We start from the raw sequence: 27452 nt of genomic DNA on the forward strand, positions 1-27452 counted from the left end.
GTTATGTGGTAAAATACCTCAACCAGGGGGCAGGGGACTTTTGGAGATAAAAGAGGCAAAAAGGAGTTAATGCTTGCTTCCTTTTGAACCTGAATGTGTAAAGGCTAGTGTGTGGGCAGCACAGTGTCACGTATTACCAGGAGTATCAAAAATCCCCCTTAGACAGTGGACTTGGGGTTGAGGCCAGACCTGCCACCTGCAGCAGGGGCGCAAAGCTGTCTTGGACCTCGACATGCAGGGAGTAGTGCTCTTGGTGTCCTTGGTGGCTCTTACATGATGCCTTTAACCAAAAAGTGCTCTGAGACCAAAATGAGGGCTGAAGCTCTGGGATTACTTCCAAATAATATAAAGTTGTAAGAAATTTGCATTTCAAAATAAAATGCAAAATATAGAATTATCTGTGTCTTATATATCTTCATAGTTGAAAAAAGGGAATGAAATAAAGCCCTTCCTCTTATAAAAAACAAATAAATAAAATAAAAAAGAGAATGAAATTATTGAAAGTTGGTATAAGAACTCTGGGCAACAGCTCCCAAGGAAATCTTGCTCAGCTAGCCATTTTAAGGGGCAATTTGCCATTTCTATGAATTGGATGCATTCTTCCTCAGTGACTGTGACAAGAAGGGAATGCCCAGGATCACAAAGTAGTCACAAGTAGAAAACTTCAACATTTTTTTTTTTTTTTTGGTGGCATTTGGCTGGTCTCCAACACTAATAGAGTTTTGGCCAAAATCGTGTATTATTGGCTCTTTCAAAATTATCAATGGAGTGTTCTTGATGTTTTAATTGCACGTGATTTCTTGTCAGCTGCACAAGGAAGGTCATAAAATCCTTTACTCACTTTCCCCCATCTCAGAAAAACCTTGGCACCATCACGAGATCCAGCTTGACAGCTGCAGTGCACACCTGCATTTTAAGGATGCCCAGTGGGGCAAATGGCCAGTTGAGTTAAAGTTGAAGACATATCTTATAAGTGGAAGTAGCTTTTTCACATTTTTTCTCTTTTGGCAAGCCTGAGCACAAAATACCTGGAAGGTGTGCATAGCTCATGTGTAGCAGCCTGTATAGCCTATGGCTAGGAGGAGTGAGAGTTATAAGAAATACCTGTATAGCTCAATAGAACACCTTGGTGGAAAGGGCATGGAGAGGGATTTAGCACTCCTAACAAGCATGAGAGCTCGCGAGATGAGAGCAGTGGTGAATTGGCAGTCTCTACACCTGTGGTGTTGAGAGGCACGAGATCAGTCTTATATTAGGCTGGAGGAGCAGGCAGTCGGGAGCATGCGCATTCTATCACGGACCCGCTTACTCTGACTCTGTTTTCTCTCCTGCCTGCAGAACGCCAGCACAGCGTCTCTCTGCTGAAGATCACTAAGCTCTGCTAAAGGCCAAGATCTATCATTTCTAAGACTGCTTTACTCTAAGACTCTTTCTCTCCTGCGAAAGTAGATAGCCCTCAGGCACCTAAGAGAAATTGTTCCTGAGCAAGGTAGCTTAGTGGTCCGCGTCCGGAACCTAGTTAAGCCGGGCCCAAGACCTGGCCAGTCCCGGGCCCTGACAAGTGGTGTCAGGAGGGGGATGTGAGATTCATGCTCCTGATTCCTACAGAAGATGTGGCTTATAACCTAACAGACTAGGGATGCCTTCACACATCTTTTAGAAATTGGTTACCAAAGGTGAGCTTAAAATGGTGCTCACACATAGATGCTGTCAAATTAGCCCATGGTTCTTACTTAGCCTGGGCATCCCTCTCCATGCAGCCAGCCAAGGCTTTGTAACAGTCATCACTAAATTCTATAACCTCATAGAACAGTATAACAATCAAAGATGCACTAAATACATCAACTAGGTGGGAAACCAAAACAAGAAAATTCCTGAGAAACCAGCAGACCAGTGGATGTCCTGAGACTCACAAAATAACTACCGGGGAAGCTAAAGGGTCGAGCCTGTGAGACCAATTTGGAAAGCCACACCAGCACCACTGTCCACACGAGGCAGATCACATAAAATGGCAAAGAGGGATCCCCAGAGGTGAAGAGCCCTGGCTTGCCTGCCTTTCTTCATTTATTCTTTCTGATTTTCTTCCTCATGCTCTGTTCCTGGCCCCGCACCCTCCTGCTGCCCTGTGGACACTCAGGGCTTGGTCCATGGTCCACTTCTCCATCCACACTCACTCCCTGGGTGACGTCATGCCCAGCCCACTGCGCTGCCATCTGTCAACACCTGGCGAAGCCCACATTTCTGTCTTTGACTCTCACCACCATTTCAACTCCAAACTGGTATATTCAATTTAATTTCATTTAACATAACAAGCAACAAACAAAGCACCCAAAAAATCGCAAAAGCTTATCACATGGATCAGAGTAGCTCACGTCTCACGCATTTGTCTGAATTATGTGGCTATGCATTTTATAATCTGAGCACTCAGGAAAGGCCTGCACAATTTTTGTGTTTCACCCATAGTTAGTTGTCAGCTCAATGCTATATTTACTAATCTATATAGCCCCGGTTTTTGAATGGGTTGTGTTTCAAAACTCCTTTGGTAAATTAATATTCTGGGTCTTACGTCATAGTTTTTTAGAGAAGTATGGCAAGACCAGCAGTTCTCTACCTTCTCCTCCCCTTCCCGGCTGACAGCACCAGCTCTCAAAGCCAATGTTAGTTCATTCCAGCACCCTGAGCTTCTGGCCTCCTCTCTGCATCCACCTCTCCACACCTGCACCACGGGGGCCACAACAACCTTTCTGGAAACATCTCCCATCACAACTGCTCAGAAATCTTAGTGGTTCCCTTCTGTCTGTAGAACTTAATAGGATTCTGTACCATCAGGCAGGGCAGGACCTAGAAAAGGCCTATTGTGAGAATATCAATGGCACTTGATATTAAAATCTGAGATATCACCTTACATAGTATAGCTTTAGTAACCTATTTTCGCTTTGGTTTAAAGCCCACACATTGAAAATAATAAATGTTTTCTCTCTGGAAAGATAATCAAGTATTGTATTTTGCAATATAAACAGTAGTTACCTTATATTTTAAAAATTTCAGAATGGTGCCTGGTTCTCTAGAAAATAATCCAGATACATTTCATAATTTAGAATGAACTCTAAGTTTCTACTTTGAACTCACTCACTTGTTGGATAAAATGTACACTTGCAATGGTAAAAGAATTGTAAGCAAATGAATACCCAGACTTAAAACCAAACAAAACTATTTTAGCATTCACAGTAGACCATGGTGGACAGATGTTTAAATCACAAACCCAAACACTGAGACAGAAACTGGGAAGCAGAAATCGCTTCAGGTGTAAAATTTTACTTTCAAATGTCCTTAGCAGCACAGGGACAAAAGATCTAAGCCCTTTGGCACATGTAAAGACAGACAGTCCACACCACAGATAAGACAAATGCATTAGACCCTTCACTAAGAGTCTGAAAGCCCTGGAAGGAATAAAATTCCTATTTTTTTCTAAAATTGAATTAAAAGGTTAGTACAAAACCAAGGATGTACCAAGAGTCAAAATTAGAATTAGAGGGGATCAATTTCTGGTATCAAGCTTTGACTTTGGAAGGAATTTACCCAGACGTTATTGTGAACTATCTCTGTGATATAAATTATCCAAAAGCATCCTTATTCCTAAGTGTCCAATTCCAATTTACATTATGCCAGATGTGTAAAATCCGTTACCATTACATATTTGAAAATATAAGAGCACATTCAAATGCGATTTATTCTTGTTTTTAGAATCTGACATCTACTTTCCAAATTCTCACTTTGATCCTAGAAGATTGAGGAAATTGAAAAATCAAAATCTTGACTCTCCTTACCTGATGTTGGCTCAATGGTAAAGGCTTGATGAGACTGAATCAAAGTGATGTGGAACTCGAAATCTACGGGGCAGCTGCACTGCAAAGGAATAACATAACTCTTGCTGCAAAACAAAAAAAAAGAAAATTAAAACATTATTTTTCTTTACAACTAGCTCTTTTAGTAGCAAGGAATAGAGGCTAAAGTTATACATACAATAAACAATAGCAACAGCCAACACTGTTGACTATTTGACTAAGACATTGACTATTTGACTAAGACATTAAACACGGGAGGAGCAGGTGGTGCAGGGATTATTCCCCACTTACAGAAGAAGAAACTGAGACGCAAGAGAAGGGAAATGTTCTGCACGAGGTGACATGGCTGGTGAATGGCAGTATTGGGATTCAGTGCAGGGACTGCGCTTGGTGTCTACACACCTGACCCCACGGTCATGCTCCCTCTCACACACTGTGAGGTTTATCCCTGTGTGAGCAGGGCCTGGGGAAGCAGAGCCCTCAGGGTTACTCGGCAGCAGGAAGGTGGGCTCCTCCTTGCAAGTGACCCAGCGCCCCCGCCCCCGGCCTTTCTTTGCACTTCCTCCCGTCTCTGCCCCCAGCCAGCCCCTCCAGCCTGGACTCTGTGCAGTACACCTCTTCTCTGCACCCTAACTCCCAGCCCTCGCACCCCATCATGGCCCGTGTGGCCCTCCTGCCTCAGGGCTGGCCCTACCTCTTATCCTTTCTCGTGCTGCCTCCCTGCCGGCTGCCCGTCCTCTCCCATTGCCCAGGCTATATTCCTGGGACAATGAGGCTGTACCCTTGTCTGCCCAGAGTTACTGGGCAGCCGCGATCTGCCTTCTGGAGTGGTACCCACACCGACACATCCACCATGGACTTCTCCATCACTGCCTTCCCGAGCTGCCCAGAGTCTGTCTTCCCTGGAGACCCTGAGTACTATGAAGGCAGAGTCCGAGTCCACACCGAGTCCAGGTCTCCAGTGTAACCTGAGGCCCACACAGACTAAAACACTCAGTGAATATTTGTTAGAGCAAAGTGAAATAAAAACCCTTCAACAGTAGCAATTTTAGGTTTATGGTATAGCTCAAAAGCAGCTTTTAAAACTATGACCAAAGCAGTTTTACTTGGCTTTAGAATTCATTACCTTTAAAAAAAAAATCTGTGAAATGTTTCAATATAAAGAATGATAATGTAAAGATTGTTTTATCCATCAAATTTTATCAAACCTTTTGCTTTGGTTCTATCACTGTTAAATTTTAAAGATATAAAGTATTACAGAAGAGTTGAAGTTCCCTGTTCACCCTTCCCTAATCTTCTCCCCACGCCTGTGTGCCAGGAGCTGTCGTGTGCATTCCCATTATTGAATGGTGACCCTAGCCTGCATTCACCATCATTCTAATGAACTCTAATAATATCACTACATTGTATGTACTCCAAAATATACAATATTGTAGCGGGTTTTTTTTTTTTTTTTGAGGCAGAGTCTTACTCTGTTGCCCAGGCTAGAGTGCCGTGGTGTCAGCCTAGCTCATAACAACCTCAAACTTCCAGGCTTAAGCAATCCTCCTGCCTCAGCCTCCTCAATAGCTGGGAATACAGGTGTACACTACCATGCCTGGATAACTTTTTTGTTTTTAGCACAGATGGGGTCTCATTTTACTCAGGCTGGTCTCTAATTCTTGAGCTCCAGCAATCCTCTTGCCTCGGCCTCCCAGAGTGCTAGGATTACAGGCTTGAGCCACCATGCCTGGCCTGTACTGTTTTTTTTTTTTTTTTTTGTAGAGACAGAGTCTCACTTTATGGCCCTCGGTAGAGTGCCGTGGCTTCACAGCTCACAGCAACCTCCAACTCCTGGGCTTAAGCGATTCTCTTGCCTCAGCCTCCCGAGTAGCTGGGACTACAGGCTGTACTGTTTGTTTTTAATAATATTGTTCTGATTCGAAAAAAATAATACTTTGTTTTATATAGAATCAGAAAGAAACTCAAATAGCCAAGACCTTACTCAGAAATAAAAACAAAGCAGGAGGAATCACACTACCAGACCTCAGATTATACTATAAATATATAGTATAGTGATCAAAACTGTATGGTACTGGCACAAAAAAAACAGAGAGGTAATGTATTAAACAAAATAGAGAACCAAGAGATGAACCCAGCTACCTATCATTATTTGTTCTTCAATAAGCCAATTAAAAACATTCAGTGGGGAAAAGATTCCCTATTTAACAAATGGTGCTGGGTGAACTGGCTGGAGACCTGTAGAAGACTGAAACTGGACCCACATTTTCACCATTAACTAAGATAGACTCTCACTGGATTAAAAATTTAAATTTAAGACATGAAACTATAAAAATACTAGAAGAAAGTGCAGGGAAAACACTTGAAGAAATCGGCCTGGGAGAATATTTTATGAGGAAGTCCCTCCTGGGCAATTGAAGCAACACCAAAAATACATTACCGGAATCAGATCAAACTAAAAGGCTTCTGCACAGCCAAGAACACAGTAAGTAAAGCAAGCAAACAGCCCTCAGAATGGGAGATGTTTGTAGGTTATGTCTCCAACAAAGGTTTAATAACCAGAATTCACAGAGAACTCAAACGTATAAGCAAGAAAAGAACAAGTGATCCCATCTCAGGGTGGGCAAGGGACTTGAAGAAAAACTTCTCTGAAGACAGGCGCATGGCCTACAGACACATGAAAAAATGCTCATCATCCTTAATCATCAGAGAAATGCAAATCAAAACCACTTTGAGATATCTTCTAACTCCAGTAAGATTAGCCCATATCACAAAATCCCAAAACCAGAGATGTTGGCATGGATGTGGAGAAAAGGGAATACTTCTGCACTGCTGGTGGGAATGAAAACTAATATGTTCCTTTTGGAAAGATCTTTGGACATCACTTAGGGATCTAAAAATGACCTGCCATTTGATTCTACAATTCCTTTACTAGGTATATATCCAGAAGACCAAAAATCACATTATAAGAAAGATATTTGTACCAGAATGCTTATTGAAACCCAATTCATAATTGCTAAATCCCATGGTAGAAGCCCAAGTGCCCATCAACCCACAAATGGATTAATAAATTGTGGTATATGTACACCATGGAATATTATGCAGCCTTAAAAAAGATTGGGGTGGTGCCTGTGGCTCAAAGGAGTAGGGCGCCAGCCCCATATGCAGGAGGTGGCAGGTTCAAACCCAGCCCTGGCCAAAAACTGTAAAAAAAAAAAAAAAAGATGGAGACTTTACCTCTTTCATGTTTACATGGATGGAGCTGGAACATAGTCTTCTTAGCAAAGAAAGTATCTCAAGAGGGGCGGCGCCTGTGGCTCAGTGAGTAGGGCGCCTGTGGCTCAGTGAGTAGGGCGCCAGCCCCATATGCCGAGGGTGGTGCGTTCAAAGCCAGCCCCGGCCAAACTGCAACCAAAAAATAGCCGGGCGTTGTGGCGGGCGCCTGTAGTCCCAGCTGCTCGGGAGGCTGAGGCAAGAGAATCGCGTAAGCCCAAGAGTTAAGAGGTTGCTGTGAGCCGTGTGACGCCACGGCACTCTACCCGAGGGCGGTACAGTGAGACTCTGTCTCTACAAAAAAAAAAAAAAAAAAAAAAAAAAAGAAAGTATCTCAAGAATGAAAGAAAAAGTATCCAATGTACTCAGCCCTACTATGAAACCAATTAATAGCTTTCATATGAAAGCTATAACCCAATAATAGCCCAAGAATATGGGGAAAGGGGAGAGGAGGAGAGGGTATGGGGAGGATGAGTGGAGGGAGGGTAACTGGTGGGACCACACCTACGGTGCAACTTACAAGGGTACATGTGAAATTTACTAAATGTAGAATATAAATATCTTAACACAATAACTAAGAAAATGCTGTGAAGGCTATGTTAACTAGTCTGATGAAAATATTTCAAATTTGGGCGGCGCCTGTGGCTCAGTCAGTAAGGCGCCGGCCCCATATACCGAGGGTGGCAGGTTCAAACCCGGCCCCGGCCAAACTGCAACCAAAAAATAGCCGGGCGTTGTGGTGGGCGCCTGTAGTCCCAGCTACTCGGGAGGCTGAGGCAGGAGAATCGCTTAAGCCCAGGAGTTGGAGGTTGCTGTGAGCTGTGTGAGGCCACGGCACTCTACCGAGGGCCGTAAAGTGAGACTGTCTCTACAAAAAAAAAAAAAAAAAGAAGAAAATATTTCAAATTGTATATAAAACCAGCACATTGTGCCCCATGATTGCATTAATGTACACGGCTATGATTTATTTATTTATTTATTATTTATTTTTTATTTTTTTTGAGCCTCAAGCTATTGCCCTGGGTAGAGCACTATGGCACACAGCTATGATTTAATTTAAAAAAAGTTTATGTGTAGATTTCCTTAGATTTTTATGCATAGAAAATAATGTAATCTAAAACACAGACACACACACACACAAAACCCCCCAAAAATTAAAGGACTCTTTCTTATTTACTTTTCCAATTCATATAATTCATTTATTTTTTTCAGGTCATTGCATTGATGATGATTTCCAGCATAATACTAAATGGAAGCGATCATAGAGAGCATTCTTGTCTTATTTGACTTTACTGGAACTACTTTAATGTTATAACCCTGAGGAGGACATAGATAAAGGCTTTCCAGAAACCTTCTTTATGTCAAGTAATGGATATTTCCTTCTGGCCAGGTGCAGAGGCTCCTGCCTATAATCCTAGCACTCTAATTAAAGGGAGGATCCCTTGAGCTCAAGAGTTTGAGACCAGCCTGAGCAAGAGCGAGATCCTGGTCTCTACTGAAAATAGAAAAAAATTAGCCGGGCATGGTGGCAGGTGCTCAGAAGGCTGAGGCAGGAGGACAGCTTGAGCCCAGGAGTTTGAGGTTGCTGTGAGCTAGGCTGAGATCATGCACTCTAATCTGGGCAACAGAATGAAACTCTGTCTCAAAAAACTTTAAAAAAAAAAATAAACTTCCTTTTATTCTAACCTTTTTTTTCTCTCATTTAATCACAAAAGAGTTTTGCTTTTATTAAAATTTGCCTGGTATACATAACTTTTCCATTCTTTTATTTTCAAACTTTCTGAAAAGCTTTTTTTAGGCATGTCTATAAGCTGCTATTTTCAAACTTTCTGAAAAGTTTTATTTTAGGCATGTCTATAGGAAGCATTATATAACTCAATTTTTAAAAAGACAATTTGATAATCTTTTTTAAAAAAAAAACAGGTGAGTTTACTGTTTTTAATAATTATCATCTTAATCATCTGTAACAATTAATGATATACATTTGAATTTATTTCTACCATCTTGTGTTTGCTTTATTTTTGTTCTTTTGCCTTTTGCTAGACTGATTGCTTTTATATTTCTTTTTCTCTCCTGCAATTTGGCAGCAATAGATTGTACTTTATATTTCTATTATTTTTATTGTTACTTTTTTTTTTTTTTTTTGAGACAGAGTCTCACTCTGTCACCCAAGCTAGAGTGCCATGGCATTAGCCTTCACAGCAACCTCAAATTGCTGGCTCAAGCCATCCTCCTGCTTTAACCTCTAGAGTAGCTGGGACTATAGGCACATGCCACTACGCCTAGCAAATTTTTTCTAATTTTGGTAGAGGCGGGGCATGCTCTTGCTCAGGTGGTCTTGAACTCTTGACCTCAAGCAATCCACCTGCCTTGCCCTTCCCAGAGTGCTAGGATTACAGGCCTGAGCCACCGTGCCTGGCCTCAACTGTTACTCTAAATTTTGAAAAATATTACTAACAACAAAGTTCCCAACAAAGTCTAAATGTATTTAGTATCTTGACCTTCCTTCTGAACATAGCATGGCAAGCCTTACCTGCCTACTTAAACAATTTCTCTTACCTCCTCCATCTTGTATATGCTCTATTATAGACTTTTAGTTTTAACTAACTTTTACACAAATAATAAATGTATTGATTTTAAAAACAGTTAATCATTAAATAAATTTAACAACACATAATTAATTTTGCAGTTCACCATTGTTCTTGGCTTCCATTGGCTACACTCTGGATACTTTTTTCTTTTTGCTGGCATATGTCTTGTTTTTCTTTTCTTTTTTTTTTCTTTTATTGTTGGGGATTCATTGAGGGTACAATAAACCAGGTTACACTGATTGCATTTGTTAGGTAAAGTCCCTCTTGCAATTGTGTCTTGCCCCCAAAAGGTGTGGCACACACCAAGGCCCCACCCTCCTCCCTCCAAAATTTTTTTCTTTTTTTTCTTCAGTTATTGGCTGGGGCTGGGTTTGAACCTGCCACCTCCAGTATATGGGGCCAGCGCCCTACTCTTTGAGCCACAGGCGCTGCCCCTTGTTTTTCTTCAATAACGTATTAACTTACATTTTATGTACTTATTTATTTATTTATTGTTGTTGAGACAATAATCTCACTTTGACGCCCTTGGTTGACTGCCACAGTGTCATAGCTCGCGGCAATCTTAATCTCTTGGGGTCAAGTGGTCCTCCTGTCTCACCTCCTGAGTAGTTGGGACTAGACGCGACCACCACAATGTCTTGAGCTCAAGCAACCCATCTACCTCAGCCTCCCAGAGGGCTAGGATTACAGGCATGAGCCACTGTGCCCAGCCCCTGATATATGCCTTTTAAAAGTTCTTTTAGTGAGGCTTGTGTGGGGGAAATTCTGATGTATATAAACTGATATTTTATTTTCTTTCTTGAGCTGGGAAAATTTTTTTATTGACTATTTTTCCCTTGGCATTTTGAAAATATTTACTCTATATCTTTCCCTACTTATTACTAATGGAGAACTGCTGTTATCATTTCTTTGTAGGTATTTACTCTTTCCTCTCTGGTAGTTTTTTTTGCAGTTTGGCTGGGGCCGAGTTTGAACTTGCCACCTTTGGTATATGGGGCCAGTGCCCTACCCATTGAGCCACAAGCACTGCCCTCTCTGGTAGCTTTTAAGGGCTTCTGTTTATCCCTGATGCTCTCTGCAGCTTGACTCCCATGGGTCTAGACAGGAATTTATCTTTATCCTGCTTGATATTTGGATGCACTGATCTAAAGCTTCATAATTATCTTTAATTCCCCCAAATTCTCAGCTATTAACTCTTCAAATGTTGCTTTTCTGTTATCTTCTCCACTCTCCTCTGACAAAACTCTTATTAGATACAGGTTGGAGCTTCTCTGCCTCTCCTAATTTCCCTTAAATTTAATCTCTCTAGGCTATATTCTGGATGAATTCCTAAGTATAATCTTCTAATGTAGTAATATTTTCTTTCACTGTGTCCAATGTAGAGTTTATTTGATCTATTGAGATTTTCCTAAGATTTCTAATTGGTTCTTCTTATCTACTGATCTTTTTAAATTTTCTACCTATTTTTGTTTCATAATTTCTTGATATTTTTAAATGAAAGTTTGCTTTATCTATCTCATTAGGGGTCCTAAGTGTACTATTTTCAAGTCTTATTAAACTTTTCTAAAAAAAATGTTATCCAATTATATTCTGATTTTAGCTCTCTTCCTTAGCATGAGACTTATTCATATGTTTTGGAATTTGAATTTGCAGACTCAATCTCATTTTGAGTAAAAGGATTTAATCTATATCAGATTTTATAATTGCATACTGGGTCTCCTGCCAGGCAGCTATTTCAGGGCTACAGTGTACTCAGTCACTAGGCCAGCAGGTAACTTGGCTCACCTCCACATCTCAAGTGGGCTATTATTATACTACACTTTTCTCTGTCCATGGTCGGTACAAAGCCAGGTGACAGGTCAGCAGCTTTCTTTCATGAGGAGTGCAAAGGTAGAACAGTACACCTCTTCCCCTGGCTTAAAGCAGCAGGCCAGGTGCTGATCCCTTGAATTAATGCACAGTGGTGGTCTCATTTACCCCCTGGGAGTGACCTCCAAACCCCCCTGCCTACTCTACAACCTGGAGCTTATACGTCCGTCCGTGGCTTCCCTCTACTCCATGTTAAGCATTTCTATTCTATTCCTGCTCTGTAGTGTTGTTTAATCCTGTTTCTGAGCCTGCGTATATGTTTTCAGAGGTCTCTTTTTATGTTTGTTGGTCACAATTGGTATTTGGAGTAGAAAAAGTTAATTGCAGTGTAAGTTCACTGCTTCTTAACCAGATGCCTCTAAATGTACTTTACAGAGACATACGTTCTGAATGCAGAGAGGTCCTAATGCCTGTCCAGCAATGACCTGTTTCTGATTTTTACTGTATTTGTTTTTAAAACACTGCTCATTGGCTGTGATCATCTGTGAGACGAGGGGAGCCACACTGTGGGTACATGAGGTCTGCAATGGCATCTGTCTAGACTTTACACAGTCATGATTGCCCAAGGCCCTAGATTTCTTATGTAAATTCTGGATAAGGGTCACATACAGAATAATATCTTCAGCCAACAGGGACACGAATGCTTCACTGGTTTTTCTATCAAACTCATAAATCCTTTTGTAAATCAGGCTCTTCTAGAGGTATCCATTCAATCTTAACTCTCTAAGAGGCTTCCTAATTCTGAAAACCAGAGTATACGAAGGTCATTACATTTTTAAGGCAATTCATCCTAAGAGATGCTCAGGCCCCACTGAGAGTGTCAGTTACTCTACCAGCACTGGTGAGATAAAACTAACATTACAAAGTTCTATGTGCATGCAAGTTGCACATGCGCCTCAGGATGCAAGCAAGCCTTGGGTAATATGTAAAGCCAAGTGTTAAACTGTCTGAACCTGGTCCTTGAAGATGAGGCTGATGACTCACATGGCCACACCAGCTGTGGTGTCCTCAGGCGAGTACCCCAGGCTGTGCTCAGAGATGTCTCAGCAAGGCAGAATCTGATGTTCAGGGCTCTTCCACTAAAACTGCATGTTTGTATTTTTCCTGAATTGAAGCAACCAAAAACTCCTGGAGCTTTTCCCATTGGTCATATAGCCCAATTTTCAATTAATTTCACTGGTCTGATAATTCCCATAGAAAAGGTATCAGGTTATTTGTTGATAACAATTACACAAAGCCAAGTTCCTGATACATTAACCAGTCTGGAAAAATAAATAATTCCTTAAGGGCATAAAATTCCAAGTACCATGATTCAGAAGGAGTCAGAGCAGTGCAAGTAATACAATGTCAAAGGAATTGCTGAACTTGGCTTTCACTGCTGCTGTGCACGTGATGGATGTCAGATTTGAGTGCATGGCCACTGTAACTGTCAATCAAGGACAGTTTAGATGAATTCAGGTCAAAAGAAATTTTAGCTGGCTTGGAGCCTGTGGCTCAAGCGGCTAAGGCGCTGGCCACATACGCCTGAGCTGGCGGGTTCGAATCCAGCCCGGGCCCACCAAACAACAATGACGGCTGTAAACAAAAAATAGCCAGGCCACTGTGGCGGGAGCCTGTAGTCCCAGTTACTTGGGAGGCCAAGGCAGGAGAATAGCTTGAGCCCAGAAGTTGGAGGTTGCTGTGAGCTGTGACGCCATGGCACTCTACCCAGGGTGACAGCTTGAGGCTGTGTCTCAAAAAAAAAAAAAAAAAGAAAGAAAGAAAGAAAAGAAATTTTAGCTAACATAAAGGAGCTTTTCTTATTCGAAGGAATAGAATCCATGGTGGAATTAAAAATCCTAAACTAAATTTCCCCCTGCTAACTGCCATTAAAACTGGTCTACAATGAAGAAAATGAATAAATGTACATATCTCACGAGTATTATTCCTCAAAAGCAAATAGAAATCTGAATTAGAGTTCTATAACTTACAGGAATCAGGCAATTAAAATATTAAAGAGCAGGACCCAGTGGCTCATGCCTATAATCCTAGCACTCTGGAAGGCCGAGGTGGGTGGATTGCTTGCGCTCATGAGTTCAAGACCAGACAGAGCAAGGGTGAGACCCCATCTCTAAAAAATAGCAGGGCAGGCTTGGCGCTTATAGCTCAGCAGCTAGGGCACCGGCCACATGCACCAGGGCTGGCTGGTTCCAAGGCAAACAACAACAACTACAACAAAAAATAGCCAGGCGTGGAGGGCGCTACTTGGGAGGCTGAAGCAAAAGAATTGCTTAAGCCCAAGAGTTTGAGGTTGCTGTGAGCTGTGAGGCAACGGCACTGAGTGCAACATAGTGAGACTCTGTCTCAAAAAAAAATTTTTTTTTTCCAGGAGTTGTGGCAGGTGCCTGTAGTCCCAGCCACTCAGGAGGCTGAGGCAAGAGGATCATTTGAGCTCAAGAGTTTGAGGTTGCTGTGAGCTGTGATGCCATAGCACTCTAGCAAGGGTGACAAAGCAAGACTCGGTCTTAAAAAAAAAAAAAGAGCTATGTAAAGCTGAGGGTAAAATATGCTTCAAATTTCAAAGAAAGAGAATTCTTTCAAAGAAACTAAACACATGTTGCTCATCTCTTTTTCAAAGACACAATTAATCTCACTGGGATTGGGGCCTCAAACCAGAAGTACGGTAGATCCATAATCCATAATCCTTTTTATTTTTTTTTAAGAAGAAATAATTTTATTTTATTTTTATTTTTATTTCTTGCAGTTTTTGGCCGGGGCCGGGTTTGAACCCACCACCTCCAGCGCCCTACTCCTTTGAGCCACAGGCGCCTCCCGATCCATAATCCTTAATGATAAAGTTAAATAAAGATAATACACATTTACATAAAGAATTGTTCAAGTATAGACATTTAATTGTTTTTTTACACCTAGAGAATTAAGCAGCACCCTCACTTTAGCCTATGGGTAGACCAATCGTTGAGGCAAAGGGAATCAGTCAAGGAGGCTTGATGGTTTTTCTCTTGGTGGCCTAACTTTAAGCTCCTTCCCTGTCCTTCATTCAAATCCTTCTTCAACCTTACTTAGTCCTTCCTATCCCCCAGCCCTCTACCCTTAGCTCTGTACTTGCAGTTTAGGAAAAGAAGGAATTCAGGGGAAAACACTAGGGAACAACTTGGAAGTGAATGAGGTCACCCTTCCATCCTTAGTAAAAGAAGTTAAAGATTCCTCTAGGGGCTGGAAAGGAACTGACTTTCATCTGTAAAGATAACATGTATCCTATTCATATTTTGAAAACACTGTTTTAAAAAAGTTTTGGTAATAGCCAGGCATCCTGGTGGGTACTGTAGTCTTAGCTACTTGGGAGGCTAAGGCCAGAGGACCACTTGAACCCAAGAATTTGAGGTTGCTGTGAGGTAGACACCACGGCATTCTAGCCTGGGCAACAGAGTGAGACTCTGTCTCAAATATACATGATATAAAATTTACTACTTTAACCATTTCAGGTATACAGTAAGTACAGTCACGCTATTGAGCAACCATCACCATCCAACCACAGAACTTTTTCTTCTTGCCAAACTGAAACTCTGTCCCCATTACATACCAAACCCTTATTCCCTCTCCCCCCACAGCCCCAGACAGCCTCCCTTCTACTTTCTGTCTCTGTGAGTTTGGCTACTCCAGGGTGACGTGAGTGAAACTGTACAGTATAAAGGGCTTTTAAAAACCAAATGTTAACTCCACTTAAAATATTAATATGACTAATACATTGGATGGAAAATAGCTCTTTACAACTCACCAAAGTTGCAAATGATGTGGGCTAAGGAAAGACATTCCGAGTGGCACCTGGAGGCTGGAGCAGAGCCTGTGGCTGGAGCCCAGAGGGCAGGACAAGCTGGCAGCAGACGGGAGAACCACGTCCAAGGGAAAGGAAGAAGCGGGGCAGATGTGATGGGAGGTGAAAAGCCTCCCGCAGACTGATTTCCTTTTTTTCTTGTTGAGAAAAACACAGCATTTATATGCTAAAAACTACTGAAAGCCTCCTCTTCTGGAAATGGGATGGAAGGAACCTCATGCTGACTACGTTCAAATCACACTTCCTGCAACAGCCAGCAGGACCCCAGCGGCTAATTAATCAGTCTTTGCTGCTTACCCATCAGCAATTATAAAAACAAAAGCTTACTTAGTCATGGATAAGAAATTATTTTTTTAAAAACAAAGCAACTTAAATTTAAATACTTGTGGTTCTGAAATTGCTGTACATAAGAAATTATGGTGGAGCATTGGGGATATACTTAATAGAAAACAACTAAGAAATTATAGTCACAATTCAGTCGACCGGTTGGTAGATACTCTGTTCTACCTATTTTGACAGGTGTCAAATAACCACGTTCTAGAAATCACACTAAAAGTGTGTGTATGTGCTTGTGTGGATACACGTATGTGTGTAGGTACCACAAATCTATGATGTTGTGGTAGCAGGGGTGACCAAATGTGGCTGTTTGTGCAGTGTTTAGTGTGAGATTTGATATCTGTCTCAACCAAGTAAGGAGGTGGGGGGACCCAGAAATCACTCTGACTTTAGCGGTGTCTCTCCAGGGCTGAAATCTATCCACAATTTTTGCCTTTCTCCTAAGAATTTGCCTTAACTAGACACTAAAATTCTTTGTGTTGTATTCTTTTTTTTTTTTTGAGACAGAGTCTCAAGCTGTCACCTTAGGTAGAGTGCTGTTGCATCACAGCTCACAGCAACCTCAAACACTTGGGCTTAAGCAATTCTCTTGCCTCAGCCTCCCAAGTAGCTGGGATTACAGGTGCCCGCCACAACGCCCAGCTATGTTTTGGTTGTAGTTGTCATGGTTGTTTGGCGGGCCCGGGCTGGATTCAAACTCCCCAGCTCTGGTGTATGTGGCTGGCGCCCTGGCTGCTGAGCTACAGGCGTCGAGCCTTTATGTTGTATTCTTTAATATTAGAATTGGGAATTCATCCATGAATACTTTTTCCAATAATAATTTAAAGTTTTCTACTTTGAAAGTAACTAAAAGTTACTTTCTTTTAACTTTTTAAAGTTAGTACATGATACTAACTTTGTAGTTTCATGTAAGCCACAATATGTATATATGCTGGTCAATGTAATGAATCATTCCAACAATGTTTACAGACTAGAAGACTCTCAATGATAAAAATGTTCCACCTTTCATTAATCTCTGCCCCAGATGTGCACATTCATTTGCTCCAGATGCTAATCATAAGTGTGCTGCTCCATCATATGGCCCTGTGCAGGCCAACTGAACAATGTGCAGAAAGTCTAAGGGAGAAAGGCAGAGTATTAGAACTGTCAAGCGAGGCTTTCAAGAAGGCAGTATTGGCTTTTGCTGGCTTTGGTTTTTCAGTATTTCCATAACCTTATCCAGGAACCTAAAGTTTAGAATTTAACATCTTATAACAAAAACTTACAAAGCAAAACAAAACAAAACTCAGGTCTTCCATTGAAGGTTCTCTTTGTTGACTATCTCAAGTTGGCACCTACTCAGCTAAATGACAGGGAGAACTATTTATGTACTTTCATTATTATAATACAGATCCCCATAGTTTAGAGGTTCAGTGATTTTCTTTTCCTACTAAAATTCATAAAAGGGTGCATCTTACAAGGGTATATGTGAAACTTGGTAAATGTGGAATGTGTCTTGGCATAGCAACTGAGAGAATGCCAGGAAGGCTCTGTTAACCAGTGTGATGAAAGTGTGTCAAACGGTCTGTGAAGCTAGTGAATGATGCCCCATGATCATATCAATGTACACAGCTGTGATTTAATAAAAAAAAAAATAAAATTCATAAAAGGAGAGTGGGTGAAATGAGTAACTAGAATGATACTAGACCAGCCAAGGGATATTGAATCAAGCTGCCAGCTTGTCCTGCCCTCTGGGCTCCGGCTACAGGCTCTGCTCCCACCTCCAGGTGCCACTCGGAATGTCTTTTCTTAGCCCACATCATCTGCAATTTTAACTACTAAGTCTGGGAAATTTTTTTCATATAATAAAAGTTTGGGCTGTTAAGTGACAAGCTATTGTTTTATCCAAATATCAACTTGAAATATAAGCTCACTATTGTTCCCTATACCCAGGTGGGGGCTGAAGTGAAAAACAAGAGTGTTAATGAGCTCAAGTCACCCTTGTAAGAACATTCCTGTGAAATGTTCTGCTCCTTCTTACCAACTTTGAGTGTGGGACACATAAATTGAGTGAGCACCGTGTTCCCCTTGACAACCTGAAAAATGTACATGTTTTTCTCAAGTAGAGAGGGCTTCAAGTTCATAGTCTTCGCCTGAGGCCTTCATTTTAACCCAGCGACAGCTGGTGCTCAGCCCCCTCTCACAGAAGCACTTTATTGGCACAATTCTAGACTGGGCTTAGCTGTTGTTTATGCCGAGCAGACTCTCACCATCAATCTTCCTACTCAGTTTAAGAAAGCACATTCCCATGTGGCCCAGAGCATTAAACTCCAGGGGCAGTGAGAGAATTTGGTCACATTTGGACATCATATCCTGACCTTGGTTGTTCCTACGCTTTTTAAAAGGAGCCATGAGGTTCACTGCTAAGGAAAAGCCTCCTTTGGCAAATTTCCAAACTTAAGACTTAAAAGTCCAAGAAACTAAAATATTCTGGAGTTGGAATGGGGTAGCCAGGGGCCTTTTCTATTAGTGTTGTTGACAAGGCTCTGTAGACCACAGGGCCTCAGCAACTCTGAGATGAGTCCATGATCCACTTGCTTTGGGAGATCCTGGCTGTTTTGCTCAGGAAACCAGATGCAGAACGGATCCTCTCCCAGATTGCCTATCATTTCCCCAGGTGACTTTCAGGTAAGTCTGTCTATGGCACACCAACCAACTGGTTCAGAGTCAGTTTGGTACAAAGAAAATCAGCTGATGGGAGAATAGCAGTTGAACTGAATGGATTTTCTCCAAATTACAACTAATTTTTTGGTATCAGGAAGACATGGTTTGCAGAAACCACAGAGCACAATGAATTAACAGGAATCTTTTTAGGACCATGTGAGTGGAAAGATATAAAATTTCCATATCTAACGTAAGTTTGTCTATATTTACTTGTATATATAAAAAGGATGAGACTGTATTTTATCTATAATACTCTCTAAGATAGTGAATGACTACAAAATTTAATGAGCCACGCTGGTTAGGTTTATCTCGCTAGAAAGCACAGTTTCAATCTAGAAAAGGAAGAGAGCCAAAAGTTTTTGCACCTCATGACGAGGGTTTGATTTAGTGATACTGCACAGAAACTGGATTATAACTCTTTGTTATTTACGGAAGCTGTCAAAATACATTTCACAAGATCTTACGCCACCAAAGCATTTGGAAAGCATCTGCATGAAATTTTATCTCAGTAAGGAAAATTTAACAACCAGCAAATCCAGTCACTGAAAATGTAGTTGATGAATATATATAATTCCACTTCATGACTTGGTAGAAAATGTACTGAGGTGACATCCAGTCCTGAGAGGCTCTACCCAGATTGCAGTTGCTTGTCCCCAGAAGTGCCCCAAAGTAAGACAGCAAAATGAGTGGTGTTAAACACACGCCTACAACTTTCGACAATTCTGTCCAAATTGATGCCATGTACAAAGGGAAAGCCTGCATTTGTGCTTCCTCATACAGTTTTTCTTCTTTCACTGTAAAAATGATTACTATCTTCATTTAAAAGTATAAGTGTCATTGGAACCCTCATACACTGCTGGTGGCAACATCAATGGTACAGCCTCTTTGGAAAACATTCTGGCAATTCTTCAAAATGTTAAATAAAGAGTTACCATATGTCCTAACAATTCTTCTAGGTACAAGCAATGAAAATTTACATCCACATAAAAACATATACACAAATATTCACAGCAGTGTTATTTACAGTTGTCCCCAAAGTAGAAATGACTCACATGTCCATCAATTCATGAATGGATTAAAACAATGTGTTATATCCATGCAATGAAATATTATTCAGCAATAAAAAGGGATGAAGTAACGGTACAAACTGGATAAACTACAGGTTGGATGACCATTGAAAGCATTGTGCTAAGTGAAAGAAATAAGTCACCCAAGGCCTCATATAATATAGGAAATTTCCAGAACAGGAAAGAGACAGGAGGTAAATTAGTTTACTTGAGGCTGGAAAGTTTCAGGGTTGGAATGGGAGTGGGTATAATATATCTTTGGGGGGTTATAAAAGTGTGCTAAAATTGTGGTGATGGTTGCATATACTAAAAACCATTGAACTGTACATTTTAAATTAGTAAATTTTATGATATGTGAATTATATCCCAATAAAGCTTTTTTAAAAGGATAGGTATCTTAGTCCGTGCTATGATTGGAATGTGGTTTGTCCTCATCAAAATTCATTGAAATTTGATACCCATTGTGGCAGGGTTAGGGTGTGGGGCTTTAGCAGGAGTTTGGTTCATGGAAGTGGATCCTTTCGTGAATAGACTAATGAGTCAGTTCTTGCTGTGACAGGACTGGAACAGCTATCATGACAGCAGGTTGTTCCTTTTTATGTGTAATCTTTGGATTTTTCAATGTTGATGGCTAATTCAAGTGTTTAAAAAAAGAAAACAAACTGTGTGGACCAACACACTACATGAACCAATGGCTTAATTAAATCAGGGGCTGTAAATCTGACCACAGGTCAAATTCAGATTAGATAAATAAATGACTAAATTAATGATGAAACAATGACAAGTTGAGGATTTTTAAAAAGACTGCAAAGGACTGGATTTCAGGATTGATGAATCATTTCTCCTTTAATCTCTTCTAACAATCTAAAAATTTCTTAAGAGACAAAACCCTGTCTCTACTAAAAATAGAAAAGAAAAAAAAAAACTAGCTAGGCATTGTGGTGGCCACCTGTAACTACTTTGGGAGGCTGAGGCAAGAGGATTGCTTGACCCCAAGAGTTTGAGTTATGGCTCACTCGGCTCCTGTAGCTCAAGCGGCTAAGGCGCCAGCCATGTACACCAGAGCTTGCAGGTTCGAATCCGGCCCAGGCCTGCCAAACGACGACAGCCACAATCAAAAAGCAGCTGGGCCTTGTGGCAGGTACCTGTAGTCCCAGCTACTTGGGAAGCTGAGGCAAGAGAATCGCTTAAGCCCAGGAGTTTGAGGTTGCTGTGAGCTGTGATGCCACAGCACTCTACCCAGGGGTGACAGCTTGAGGCTCTGTCTCAAAAAAAAAGAGTTTGAGTTATGACACCATGGCACTCAACCTAGGGTGATAGAGCAGGACTATCTCAAAATAAATAAATAAATAGAAAAGTTTTTTGTAGACCATCTTAAACTTTAGGGTTTTTATAAGAAGGTGTAAATGGAAAGACTATGGCTGAGGCACTGATGATGAAAACAGAATTAACCAGTAGCCAAACTTCAAGTAAACCTCATACCAGTCAGAATGGCTGCTATTAAAAACCACAAAAAATAAAAACAAAAATCATAAAATAAAAAGTATTGGGAAAGATGCAGAGAAATTGAATTGTGGAGAATTCTACTGTGGAGGGAATGTACAAGGCATAGGCACAACAGAAAACAGTATAGCAGTTCCTCACAAAATTAAAAATAAGGCCAGGCATGGTGTCTCATACCTATAATCCCAGCACTCTGGGAGGCTGAGGTGGGTGGGCTGCCTGAGCTCATGAGTTCAAGACCAGCCTGAGCCAGAGTGAGACCTCATCTCTAAAAAATAGCCAGGCATTGTGGCAGGCGCTTATAGTCCCTGCTACTTGGGAGGTTGAGGTAAGAGAATCGCTTAAGCCGAACAGTGTAAGCTTGCTATGAGCTGTGACACCACAGCACTCTATGAGGGTGACAAAGTGAGACTCTGTCTCAAAAAAAAAAAAATTAAAAATAGAATTACCGTATGATCCAACAACTCCACTGTGGCATATACCCAAAAAACTGAAAGCAAGGTCATGAAGAGATAGTTGCACACCCACGTTCTTAGCAAAATTATTCACAATAGCCAAAGGCAGGAACAACTCAAGTTCATCAATGGATGGATAAACAAATATGGTATCTATATGATATACATATATATACATATACGTATATAATATATACACACATATATATGGTATTATTCAGCCTAAAAAAGGAAAGAAATTCTGACATGTGCTACAAGATGGATAAAACCTTGAGGACATTACACTGAGTGAAATGAGTCAGTCAGAAAAAGACAAATACTGCATGATTCCACTTATATGTGGTTTCAATAAAAAACAGAAAGTAAAATGGTGATTTCCAGGGACTGTGGGGAGGGGGAAGTTGGAGGTTTGTTGTTTGATAGGTGTAGGTTTCCAGTTTTACAAGATAAAAAAATTCTAGAGATTGTTTGCACCACAATCTAAATATCCTTAACTACTGAACTGTACACTTAAAAATGGTTAAGATGGTAAATTTTATGTGTTTTTTCATTACAGTTTTAAAATATCAGGAAGGGTGATACCCAGCTCTAGGCAGCTCTAGTCTTCTATGTGGGAGAAGGGAAAAATATAATTCTAGCCCCTTAGTCACCCTGTCCCACCTAAGTGGGTAGGGAACAACTAAGAAGTGCTTGTGAACTTCAAAGTTAAGAGGCACAGATTCACTAAGATTGAGACTTAACCATAGGAATATAGAATGCTTTGCCCACCAATACTTTACCAACACATTACTAAAGTCTATCTATAGCAGTTTCTTTTACCCAGTACGTTTGCCTTTTGGCTATCAAGGCAAAATTACAAGGCATACTAAAAGGCAAGAAGACACAGTTTGAAGAGACAAAGCAAACATCAGAACCAGACATGTCAGGGAAGTTGGAATTATCAGACAGGAAGTTAAAAAAAAAACTAGATTAATATGCTAAGGGCTATATGGATACAGTAGACAGCATGAAAGAATAGATGGAAAATGTAAGTAGAGCAATGGAAATCCTAAAAAAGAACCAAAATCTAGCAATCAAAAACGCAGTAACAAAAAATGAAGAATGCCTTGGATAGACTGATTAGCAGACTGGCTGAGGAAAAAAGTCTCTGAGTTTGAGGATATATCAATAGAAACTTCTAAAACTGAACAGCACAGAGGAAAAAGACTGAAAAACAAAACCAAAAACAGGACAGAATATCTAAGAACTGTGGGACAACAATAATACACATGCCATGGGAATACCAGATGAAGAAGAAGACGAGAAAGGAATAGAAGAAAGATTTAGAGATAATGACTCAGAATTTACCCAAATTCATGACAGACACCAAACCATAGATCCAGGATGCTCAGAGATCACTATGCAGGATAATAAATGCAAAAAACAAACAAACAAAAAACTCTACACTTAGGCATATAATTTTCAAACTACAGAAAATCAAAGACAAAGAAAGGAAAATTCAGAGAGAAGTCAGAGTTAAAAAACACCTCACCTACAGACGAACAAAGAACTGCATCTGACTTCTCCTTCAGAAACCATGCAAGAAAGAAGAGAGTGGAGTAAAATATTTAAAGTGTTGAGAGGAAACAAAAAAACACCAACTCAGAATTTTGTGCCTGGTTGAAAAAAATTGAAATTATCCTTCAAAAGTGAAGGAGAGAGATATGGAGAACACTTAGAGATCTAAAAATATATCTGCCATTCAATCCTGTAATCCCTCTACTGGGCATATACCCAGAAGACCAAAAATCACACCATAACAAAGATATTTGTATCAGAATATTTATGGCAGCCCTATTCATAATTGCTAAGTCATGGAAAAAGCCCAAGTGCCCATTGATCCACGAATGGATTAATAAATTGTGGTATATGTACACCATGGAATATTATGCAGCCTTAAAAAAAGATGGAGACTTTACCTCTTTCACGTTTACATGGATAGAGCTGGAACATATTCTTCTTAGTAAAGTGTCTCAAGAATGGAAGAAAAAGTACCCAATGTACTCACCCTTATTATGAAACTAATGTAGGACCTCCACATGAAAGCTATAACCCAGTTACAACCTAAGAATAGGGAGATGGGGGAAAGGGAGGGGAGGGAGGGGGGAGGTAGGTGGAGGGAGGGGGATTAATGGGATTACACCTGCGGTGCATCTTACAAGGTTATATGTGAATCCTAGTAAATGTGGAATGTAAAGGTCCTAGCAAAATAACTAAGAAAATGCTACGAAAGCTATGTTAACTAGTGTGATGAAAATGTGTCAAACGATCTATGAACCAAGTGTATGGTGCCCCATGATCATACTAATGTACACAGCTATGATTTAATAAAAATAAATAAATAAATAAAAGTGAAGGAGAAATACAAACTTTCTCAGATAAACAAAAACTGAGGGAATTTGATGCAAGTAGACCTGCCTTACAAGAAACGTTAAAAGAAGTTCTTTACAGAGAAGGAAAATAATAATTATGAGTCAGAAACTCAGATCTACACAAAGAAAGGAAAAGCAATGAAGAAAGACTAAAATTAAAGCTTTTATTTTGGGGGGTGGTGCCTGTGGCTCAAAGGAGTAGGGCTCCGGCCGCATATTACTGAAGGTGGAGGGTTCAAACCCAGCACCAGCCAAAAACTGCAAAAAAAAAAACAACTTTTATTTTTATCATTTTTAATGGCTCTAATAGCTAATCATTTGTTCAAAATAATAGCAGCAGGCTCAGTGCCTATGGCTCAAGCAGCTAAGGCACCAGCCACATAGCTGAGCTGGCAGGTTCAAATCCAGCCTGGGCTCACCAAACGACGGCTGCAACGAAAAAATAGCTGGGCATTGTGGCGGGTGCCTGTAGTCCCAGCTACTTTGGAGGCGGAGGCAAGAGAATCTCTTGAGCCCAGGAGTTGGAGGTTGCTGTGAGCTGTGATGCCATTGCACTCTACCCAGGGCGACAGCTTGAGTCTCTGTCTCAAAAAATAATAATAATAAATAATAATAATAGCAGCAATGCTTTCAACTATGTATTCTTATGTATGTACCTTGTGTGTGCATATATGCATATACATGTGTGTGTATATATGCTTAAGTATATTTATATATAAGTGAAATAAATGACAACAATTATACATGGGAAGGGAGGGAGGAATTAGGACTATTTTACTATAATAAGGTATTCACACTACCCAGGAAGCAGTACAACGGTATTTGAAAATGGCTTGCAAACTCTTATAGCAACTGCTAAGCAAAAAAAAAAGTAGGCAAAGAAGTATAAATGATAAGCTAAGAAAAATAAATTATATGAAATGTGCAGTTAAAATCACAAAAGGTGCAAAAAGAATAGAAGACAAAAATAAGAACAAAGAACAAAGACAACAAATAGAAAACAGTAACAAATATGGGAGCTATTAATCCAACTATATCGATTATCACTTTGCATATCGGTGGCCTAAATGCACCAATTTAAAGACAGAAATTGACTGGACAGTGGCTCGTGCCTGTAATCCTAGCACTCTGGGAGGCCAAGGCAGGATGATCACTTGAGGTCAGGAGTGAGAGACCAGCCGGAGCAAGAGCGAGGTCTCGTAAAACTTACATCCACACAAAACCCTGTACATGAACACTTAACACAGTTTTATTCATAACTGCCAGAACTGGGGAGCCACCAAGATGTCTTTCTGTAGGTGGATGGATAAATAAACTACAGTACATCAGACAGTGAACTATTATTCAGCAAAAACATATGAACTATCAAGCCATGAAAAGATGTGGAGGAGACTTAAATACATATTACTAAGTGGAAGAACCCTGTCTGAAAAAATTGAATACTGTGTGATTCCAACTACATGTCATTCTGAAAATGGGAAAGCTATGAAGACAGTAGAAAGATCAGTGGTTGCCAGGGGTTGTGCGGAGCTGGGGGAGGAATGCATAGGCCGAGCACAGGATTTTTAGAGCAGGGAAAATACTCTGTAAGATATCATAATGGCGGATACACGTCATACATTTATCCAAACCCATAGGATATACAACATGAAGAGTGAGCCCTATAATGATAAGATAAATACAACAGAACCTCTGTAAGTTGACCACCTAAGGGACTGTAACAAACTGGTGAACATATAGAGGTGGTTCACATAAGAAAGTAGCCTGCTGTACTGATACGTACATGGGGTGCATGTCTGGTGTGAACTTAGGTCAACTTAGGGAGGTGGTCAATGTTGAAAGGTGGTCACCTGTGGAGGTTCTACTATAGTTATAAAAATGGTCATGATGGTAAATTTTATGCTCTTTGCATTTTACCACAATAAAAAATAAAAATAAAATCTAAAACTTAGAAGGAAAAATACCCCTGCAAGTAGGGTCAGGCGTCCCATCTCTTAAAGACACAATGACCAGTGGGTGGTTGAGCCAAGGGAGGTGCTGACCCAGTCAGTAGCTGCCCCTTGATTGGAGTGGGTGGGTAGGAAAGACCAATGAGGTTGTGAGGTTGAGCTCAGAAGCCCCCAGCAGCTGGGACAAGTATAGAGAGGCAGCTTGTGGAGGGGGGTCATTTCTGCTCCCATGGTCTGATCTGACAAGTAGCCCCTGTAGAAATGAATGGAGCCATCTTGGGGGTGCTCCTGCCTGTACTGGTGGGGGCAGGGGTGTGTGCTAAGGAAGAGAAGGAGAAAGGAGGATGGCTCAAGGGGTCTTGCAGATGAGGACCAGCTGTCATGTGAACAAAAATGACAGTGGCAAGCTTGAAGACCACCGAGGAGATCAGAATTGAAGGTGATTGCTTCTCATGCCTCAGATGCAGCGGCTGGGAGTAAGCTCACCCTTGCAACGAGGAGTATTTTATCACTGGTAGTATTAGAATTGTTGGTGCATAGTGACATGCAAAAGCAGACTGACTTTTAGTAAAGTTTATTGTTTAAAAACGTTCTACAGATGCTGACCCCCAATTGCTTGCATGTGGAGCAGACCATGCCCACCACCCTCCTCTTACTGATAAGGAGTCCCTGGAGGCTTCCCATATCTCTCTCCTAGTGTCCAGGGATGATTCACTGGTGTACATTATTTAAGACACATTCACTAGCAATTATTACCTCTGCCAGGCGACAGCTCTTATCTACCCAACTGCTCATGGCATCTGCCATTGCTCCAGAAAAGCACAATTCCAGAGGTAGGTGAAGCCCTAGGGAGTGAGAGGGTGGGTGTGTAAGTCAGCTTGTCACAGATCTGTAAGGGTCCTGTTGGCACTCTCCTTCATCAGCTGCCTCTCACCTTGACCTTCTCCAGAGAAGTGCCCCTGGCTGGGGGGCTGGGCAGGGCACCCCCACCCCAGCCTTCACTGCAATGAATCCTATTTGTGCTGTGAAGGAACCTCACCTAAGACCCTAAGGTTCATTTCAGTGTTTACAGTCATTGCCTAGTTTTGAGTGCCCGGGCCCTCTTTGGTATGAGCCTGGCTCACCACAACAGTCCTGGCCACAGCCTCTCTGCAGAGAGCTGCCAAAGTAAGGCTTCTAAAATGGAGATGTGTTGTGCTATTTCTCCACTTTAGTCTTTCAGGGTAAAATCTACATTTTCCAGCAAAGCCTACCAAGCCCTTCTCACTCAGCCCTCTCTCTACTCCTCTGTCACAGCCTGTGCACCCATGTCCAGTCACAGGAATATTCTAGACAGGCCCAAATGTGTTCTACCATTTCCCACCTCTGCCTTTGCCTGTGCTACTACACTGTGTGGGACAGCCCCTTTTCACTTCCACTCCATGTCTTTTCTTTTGCTGTGTAATTTCTGGTCTAATTTCCCAATAGCTCAGACAAGCTCCACTCCTAGAAGTCTTGTCTGAGCTCCTCATCCAACCTCAACTGAGCTGGTTTGGCATTCTTCCTCAACACACACCGAACTAGTAATGAGAACTGTCTGTTTAATCACAGCACCAGGTCTGGATAATCTCTGCATCCT

General features: G+C 41.1%; 1 protein-coding gene across 1 annotated transcript in view; it reads right to left on the reverse strand.

The window, feature by feature from the left end:
- Window positions 1-27452, reverse strand: part of CFAP221 (cilia and flagella associated protein 221) — a 144597-nt gene that overhangs the window by 94949 nt on the left and 22196 nt on the right. Inside the window, exon 7 of the mRNA XM_053597662.1 lies at window positions 3828-3931. Within this exon, the coding sequence (XP_053453637.1) occupies window positions 3828-3931 (104 nt within the window). The remainder of the gene's footprint in view (window positions 1-3827; window positions 3932-27452) is intronic.

This window comes from Nycticebus coucang, chromosome 7, assembly GCF_027406575.1.
Source record: "Nycticebus coucang isolate mNycCou1 chromosome 7, mNycCou1.pri, whole genome shotgun sequence".
Classification (NCBI taxonomy): Eukaryota; Metazoa; Chordata; class Mammalia; order Primates; family Lorisidae; genus Nycticebus; species Nycticebus coucang.